Consider the following 7,500-nt stretch of genomic DNA (forward strand, 5'->3'; position numbering starts at 1 on the left):
ACGCGTTTGTCAGCGTAGAACCGTTCCTGGGACACGATCACGGAACCGTCATCGTAGTTGCGGCGCACGTTCAACACCGGATAGCCCGGCTGAGTAGTCCAGCTGTCCATCAACAGCTTCACGCTCACTCCCTCTGGGAGCACGTCCTTACCATCGATGGCTTCCTGCAGTCCAGCGTACAGATCGTCAGCCACGGCACCATCCAGCTGCCGGTTGGTGAGGTAAATCTTCAACCCAGCCCGGAAGTTATCATCACCGAGCACCGTTCGGAACATGTTGATCACGCTTCCAGCTGCATATAGGGAAGCAGAACAAAAACATATTGATTTAAACGATCCTACAAACGGTCAGATGACTCCCTTTGAAGCTACTTACATTTGTCATAAGCGATCGTATCGAAGAGTCCCGAAATACCCGATGGTGTCGTTGCATCTTGCGTCATCGGTCGGATAGTATCGCTCGAGTCTGGTCCGAACGCGGTATGAATGTTTTCAACCGTGTAGAGGTCCCAATAGCCCTCGTTCGGGTATGCCAGATCCGCTCCAACGTAACCGTATAATTCGGCAAATCCTTCGTTTAACCAAATGTAGCTCCACCATTGCGGTCCAACCAGATCACCAAACCACTGATGGGCTAGTTCGTGCGCAATGACAACAGCAATTCCCTTGCGCGTACGGTAAGTGTTACGTGATGGGTTAAACAGCAGTCCCGTCTCGGCGTACTTCACGAGTCCCCAGTTTTCCATGGCACCACCGCCTCGATCCGGGATAGCCATCTGCGACAGCTTCGGCATATAGTCGTAGTACGACACATACGTGTACTCGCTCAGTGCATCAAGGATCTTTACGCCAGCCTCTAGTCCAAACTGTGCCTCATGGATCGCATTGGGGCGCGCGTACAACTGCTGCTTGCCATCTTCGATCACGTCAAAATCGGACACTCCGAAGGCGAGCAGATAGGTGGACATCTTCGGTGTCGCACCGAATTTAGTCGTTACGTAACCTTCGTGTCCTGCTGCTTCCTCGACCGCCTCAGCGGGCATATTCGATACAGCACTGTAGTCCGCGGTATGGGTAATCCAGAGCGTATGGGTGGCCTTTAACAGCGGCTCATCGTAGCACGGGAATGCCATACGGGCGTTGGTCGACTCGAACTGCGTCGTTCCGACGTAGCGGCGCACACCTTCATCGTTAACGTAGGACTTCAGGAAGAAGCCACTGCTGGAGGACGTCTGAAGCAGACCCGTGTACTCGATCGTCAGAACGTAGCTACCGAGTGGTAGCTGTTGACCGGCGTGGAACGTCAACTGCTCCGTACGGGCATCGTACCCGTATTCGGGGAATCCAAACTCTACCAGCAGCCCATCGTCCTGCTTGGCGAACAGAGCGGCCGAAACGATGGTCAGGTCACGGTTGTGCACGGTGATGTGTCCGGTCGGAACGATCACATCCAGATGGATGTCCACAGCGCCGGTGAATGCGCGGGCACCGGTGTGCAGGTTGGTGTGCAGTCGAATGGAGTAGTGCGTCGGCACGGTATCAGTCGGAAGCCGGTAGCTCTGGTCGATATCGTCGTCCGAACGGGGCTGCTGCTGCTGCTGCTGCGGATTCTCCAGCTCAAACTCACGCTCACTCCATTCCGGTTTATGTGGACGCTGGCCAAGCACGGCACAGGTGCCGCTGATCAGCAGCACTAGTAGAGGAAGCCTTCTCATCATCACTCACTCACTCTCGTCTACCGAAAGGGTACACTAACGGGCCCGGCGTCACTGGTACTCCCATTTATACCCATGTCCAAGCGCTGCGATTATTACGCAAACATTTCCCTATCAAACGCAGTGCATTACCATACCGTACCCGAGCCTTCCATGGGCTGTGATAAGGGGATTCATCTCGATAAAGGAACATATTTCTTAGACGTAAGGCGAGAGCATTGTGCTCATGTCTAGTCGTTTATTATTTAATTCAGTTCACCCAAATCGAAACATCTTCAGATAACGGCTGACAATGCGTAAAGATGGGCGAAGCCGTCACAACCCCAGTGTGAACTCTCTGTGACTAGATAAGATACTGGTTCGATTGGTTTTCACTGTTTCCGCTGGCCTTTTTTTTATTATTGGGTCACTATCATCCCCGTTGTGCAATCCCGGTTGGGCTCAGATGTTGTTGTAGCTCGCGAGAAACTCGGCCACAATTAGTCCTTCGGCCGAATGGAACCAGTCCAGCTTGGCGGCAGCCATCGCCCGAGCGGATTCCACCGTTGCCGAGCTAACGTATCCTGTGACCGCCTTTAGCAATGTCTCGAGTTGTTCCAGCTCCTTCGGAGTGTTGCATTGGGCCGCGACATTCCTGACCGCCGATTCCACCGCTCCAGCTCCGGCGATGCTGTGGAATAAGGAGAATACGTTTGGGACTTTAAACTAACAATCCTTTCCCTTGACGCTTCTAGCACTCTACCTGATTGTCGTTTGCAGCGTAACCGCATCGTTGAGCACATCCACAAAAGTGGCAATCCCGACACCGGTGGTGCCAGCTGTAACCGCGTTCAACAGTTGAGCTCGCTCTTCACTGAGATAGATAAAGTTGGTGCCAGGACCTGCACTTAACATTATCGTTGCCAACAGCGTGCGGATGCTGTTTGCATTCTGGGAGCAACCGAGTGCTCTCAAAAGATCTGTACGCTCGGCCTGATTGCGTGAATTCATCAGCCGGAGATAGATGGCCTGGAATTCCGGTTCGGTGTCCTCCTGCAGCCCATGGCAGTAAACAACGGCACGCACATCGGGATGCACGGGAACGGCAGTTTGGCCCGCGGTCGGGATGCTGTACTCGTTTCGCAGTGCTTCCCGGGAACGCTCCAGACAAACCTTGTAACCGATCCGGCATGCCCATCCCGTGATGAGCTGTTTCAGATATTTGTAGAGCGTCGATTCACCGGGATTAACCGTGTCGACGGACAGCGTACCGTACACCTCCTCGATGAGCTCGTCCATGAAGACGAGGAACGCATGCTCGTGCTCCGTACCGTGTAGCTGTTCGTACAGCAGCGTCAACACTTGATCGGCAGCCTGCCACGGTGCGTAGTCACGCTCTTTGCGAAGATAGCGCAACAGCCGCAGGACGACACTCATGTCGAGCAGGTCAGCCCGGGCCAGATGGAACGCATCGTCGATGAGCTGGGCACGGTTCAGACGATGGATGGCAATGTGGTTCGCGTGCAGCGCCTCGATCAACAGATCCCAATTGCGACGATCGTAGTTTACGCGATAGTAGCCCGTCTGCTGCTTGTTGAACACAACCCACTCGGTGTCGGGGACAGGGGTTGCGATTTTGGCCGCCGGTGTCGCCAACCAGTCGTAATGGGACAGATCGTAAAATGAGGCTGACGATTCGTACGCATAGTTGTACGGAATGTGCCAGACGTGCTCAATCGGTAGCACTTTCCCGTTCATGAAACGATTCTGGGACAGAATCATCGAGCCATCCCGGTAAAGTCGAGTGACGGTAAGCAACGGAAAGCCGGGAGCGTTGGTCCACGATGCTAGCAGTTCTTGCACCTTCACGCCTTGGGGCAGTATGTCGATGGCCTGTGCCGCTTGCTGCAGATAAAAGCTGAGCGTATCCTCGCTTGCCACGGTCAGTTCGTAGTCTGTTAGGTATTGTTTCAATCCTTCCCGCCAGCTGGACTCTCCAAGGACATTACGGAACATGTTCAGCACACTGCCCGCTGTTGAAGCGATGAAAGACATCGGTAACAGATCGGTGAAAGCCTCTCGGGGAAAGGGCCCACTACTGCTACTTACCTTTTTTGTAGGCAATCGAGTCAAAAAGGCCGAGTATCGCTTGCGGTGTGGCCGCATTCTCGTTCATGGAGTGAATGGTTTCGCTGGCATCATCCTGGAATGCCCGCTGGATGACTTCCCCGTTGAACAGCTCCCAGTACTCGTCGCCCGGTACAGCCAACCGTGTGGCGTAGTACTGGAACAGGGTGGCAAACCCCTCGTTCAGCCAGATGTACTGCCACCAGAGTGGGCTGACCAGATCTCCGAACCACTGATGGGCGTACTCGTGCGCAATGATCGTGGTGACGTCTTTCCGATTGCGGTAGGTATTTACGGCCGGATTGTAGAGCATTACCGGTTCCCTGCAATTAAGACGCCCAGATTGTACCGGACAATAGATAACAGTTAACAGGCGATGAAGGGTGAGTGGGCGGTATACATTGGCCATTAAGTAACGGTTCGCTTCGTTTGGCGGCCGATCCAATCAATTGCACCCACCGACTTATCGGTATCCCTCGCCGGAAGATAGCGCCAGATGGTTAGATCATAATTTTGGGCACACGTGTTCCGAGCTAAAGCATGTTCCTTCTACCTACCCGTACGTAACTAGGCCCCAGTTCTCCATGGCACCTGTGCCCCGGTCAGGAATGGCGATGGACGTCAACTTTGGCATGTAATCGTAATACGGCACACCGAGATAGTCCTCGAGGCGCTCCAGTAACGTTGCTCCAACCTGGAGCGCATAGTCCGCATCGTTAATGGCATTGGAACGCGCCACCACCTGGTGTTTTCCGTTCTCTCGGGTGGCGAAGTCGGTAACGGCAAACGCCAGCAGATAGGTGGACATACGCGGTGTCTTCTCGAAGACCGTGATCATGTACTCGCGGTTGGCCGGATCGATATCTCTGGACACACGGGGCATATTGGCAATTGCCGTGTACTCCCGGTGATGTCGAATCTGTAAATCGAACGTCGCTTTTAGGGCCGGTTCATCGTAGCACGGTAACAGGCGGCGTGCGTGCGTCGCCTGAAAGTGGGTCGATCCGACGTAGCGCCATTGATCCTGCTCGTTCCGGTATTGCGAAGCAAGGTAACCGCTTTGGTAGTTGAGCATGATGCCCGTATACACGATGCGAAGCGCATAGTTCCCGGTGGGAAGTGGTGAGGCAGTGCGGAAGGTGACGTGCTCGAGTGCGATATTGAGGATGCGCGCCGGTTGATCGATCTCGATCGGTTGTCCACCGGAGCTCGGCAGCCGGTACAGTCGCGCCTCCTCTATCGTGAGCTCCTGCAGATGCATCGTTACGCGATCGGATGGTTCGAGGATCGTCAGGTACACCCAGGTGGTCGCACGGAACGTTCGCACATTTTGATGAATATCCGTTTCCAGTGCGATCGAGTAGTGTGTGGGGATCGAGTTGTTCGGAAGGAAGTACGATTGATCGATCTCGGCCGCCGGGACAAAGCTGGTCTCCGTTGATCCCCCGTGGATGGCTGATAGCGTATCCCAGGCCGCTAGTTCAGGCAGAGGGCTAACACTCGAAGCAATACCCAGCGCTAAGCTGAGCAGCAGCCCTACGATGGCATACCAACGATAATGCCGGTTGCGGTTCACTCTACACCTGATGACCATTTCGCGAGCAGTTCAATTACGGCACTGAATGGCTGCGAGGGCTTGCCGGGGCCACTTAAAACCTCGCTGCACCAAAGATAAGACACTAGATTGATGATACCGGGTAGAGGAGGGGGAGGGGGGGACTTGAAACTTCACAAAATAACACCCCAGCGCCCCCCATAAACTGGTGTCTCATCACCATTCGATACAGAGAGCTCTGCGACAGATAGTCACGAAACGCTGGATCGTTAAATTATTGCTTGCTTGCTTGTGAAGGTTTGAGTGACCCGACTACGGCGTTGTGCGTAGCAGTGTCGTAAATTGATACCAGGCAACCCCTGGGGCGCGTTGACCAATGAATTTAGAGCGGACAGCTAGTGTGCTTAGCAGGAATGTTGGCGCCTCGTAGAACACGTGAGGACCTAAAACTATAAACCGTCGTTAATATTTTCATATTCACGATCCAGCTGTTTGACTGTTGCGGTTAAGTCACACTCTTTCGGCCATTAATGCTCGTAAACTGTAACGAGCAGTTGTTGCATTTGGTTAGTTAGTGTTCAAACTACAAATGCAATTTACTGCCCTTCTAATCAAGTACCTTGTATGCACCCGTTTTTGATACAGTACAGAATACAGCTACAGTTCATATTGTGTTCAGTGTCCATCACTTAACTATCTAGTCTCAAATTTATCAGCTGATGTCTTATCATGATTAAATTCTGGCTTTTATCGTTCCATACAATACTTTAGCAATCAATAACTGGCAATCTCACTAACCCTTAACTGACCAACGGAAGGACCGAGACGAGGTGTAATAATGTCCAGTAAAGCACACCTGGGAATTGGCAGCTAAAATACAGCAATTACTATGCTTCACATTGTCAACCGAAGCTGTGCACAATCCTCACACATCGTGCCATTGAAGGCGCAACGAGCGAACAAATTGCCTCGCCACGCGGTGACGCGTCCGGAAAAAAGGACACCCAAGCATATTCAACCGTGACCCCATGACGGTCCGATCGTTGGTATGCTTTCGGTTACGAATGGAAAAGCATCAGAGAGAGGGAAAGAAAATATCTTATTTGCATAAATATTGGATTGCATTGTTCAGTTGGTGCCCGGTCCAATCCAATCCGCAGTGGACAATGGCCGCTAAATCCGGCCGTTCGGACCCTTGCTTTATCCACTTTCCGCATTATGCTCTACTGGGACCGTCCGGCTGGTGATTCATGTTCGGTTTGCCAGCTCGAAAAGCTGCAGCTTTTGCTTGTGCACGTGTGAAAAGTTTTCCGCTTAAAATCGGGACTGCGCGGGCGAGTTGATGCTGCGCAGGTACCGCATGCAATGTTGTGCCCAAGCCATCCAATTATGTGCAAAAACCTCGAATCCTGCGTGATGAGCATAGGCGGGCGGGGGAGGAATGCCTACTCGAATGCCGAACTCTTGAGAAAGCAGAGAAATTCTGCAAGATGTGGAAAAGCGTTTGTAAGATTCTTAACTTGCTTTAAGAAATTCGAATAAGAATCTTTTGAGAGCAGCGAATCCTGGCAGTTCCTTGGAAGAAGATGTGAGCTTGTGCTGACCGGAATTTGGTTAACGCATTGAGGAGGATTCTGTTTTGCTCGTTCTAGTTAGATTCAGCCTTAAACGATTTGTTTCATTGTAACGTTCTGTTTATGAGCAGATAGTTTATTTTTTTATGCTCATTATCAACAGATTTTTCATTCCTGATTTATCTTTATTTATGTTATAAATATTTCTTTTAACACACAATGTTTATTTTTTTCAAATTCCTAATGTATTTTGAGCTACATCAGATTTCAAATCATCTACAAAAGCATTGAAAAGATGAAAATTTAAAATAGTAATTTAAGAAAGGATTTGCTCCATTTTGTTTGCCATTTTAATGCGCACCGAACGGTCGATTTCCATCAACCCAAAGGATGATGACAATCGGGCCACTGTCTGTGACCAGTGCCCCGCACTGCAGTTACCATCTGCCAGCATCAATTGCAGCAACGTGAAACGTGTGACCACGATGGCCCGGAAAGCATCAGAACGCACGCCCGGGCATCGCTATGCCGGACTTTCGGTTTTCTGCAAG

The 7,500-nt window shown here is 51.6% G+C and overlaps 3 protein-coding genes across 3 annotated transcripts in view; 1 reads left to right on the forward strand and 2 right to left on the reverse strand.

The window, feature by feature from the left end:
* LOC126573403 (aminopeptidase N-like) overlaps window positions 1-1,860 on the reverse strand; it is a 3,061-nt gene extending 1,201 nt beyond the window's left edge. The window contains exons 1-2 of the mRNA XM_050233493.1: window positions 376-1,860; window positions 1-292 (exon numbers count right to left, since the gene is read on the reverse strand). The exon at window positions 1-292 is cut by the window's left edge and continues 1,201 nt beyond it. Of these exons, the coding sequence (XP_050089450.1) occupies window positions 1-292; window positions 376-1,717 (1,634 nt within the window). The 5' untranslated portion in view covers window positions 1,718-1,860. The remainder of the gene's footprint in view (window positions 293-375) is intronic.
* The window catches only part of LOC126573399 (40S ribosomal protein S12, mitochondrial), a 24,730-nt gene that overhangs the window by 14,556 nt on the left and 2,674 nt on the right, over window positions 1-7,500 (forward strand). The window lies entirely within an intron of this gene.
* Window positions 2,135-5,426, reverse strand: LOC126573386 (aminopeptidase N-like). The gene is made up of 4 exons (XM_050233467.1): window positions 4,378-5,426; window positions 3,803-4,143; window positions 2,457-3,726; window positions 2,135-2,384 (listed from the first exon to the last, which is right to left on the reverse strand). The coding sequence occupies exons 1-4, from the start codon at window positions 5,412-5,414 to the stop codon at window positions 2,156-2,158; spliced, it is 2,877 nt and encodes a 958-aa protein (XP_050089424.1). The 5' UTR covers window positions 5,415-5,426; the 3' UTR covers window positions 2,135-2,155.

This window comes from Anopheles aquasalis, chromosome 2 (assembly GCF_943734665.1).
Source record: "Anopheles aquasalis chromosome 2, idAnoAquaMG_Q_19, whole genome shotgun sequence".
NCBI classification, from domain to species: Eukaryota; Metazoa; Arthropoda; class Insecta; order Diptera; family Culicidae; genus Anopheles; species Anopheles aquasalis.

Bases quoted from the DNA above. Each gene is read 5' to 3' on its own strand.
- LOC126573386 (XM_050233467.1), bottom strand. From the start codon at position 5,414: ATGGTCATCAGGTGTAGAGTGAACCGCAACCGGCATTATCGTTGGTAT. The intron at 4,144-4,377 runs GTAGGTAGAAGG...TCTTAATTGCAG, and splicing joins TGGGGCCTAGTTACGTACGG to GGAACCGGTAATGCTCTACA. The intron at 2,385-2,456 runs GTAGAGTGCTAG...CTTATTCCACAG, and splicing joins ACGCTGCAAACGACAATCAG to CATCGCCGGAGCTGGAGCGG.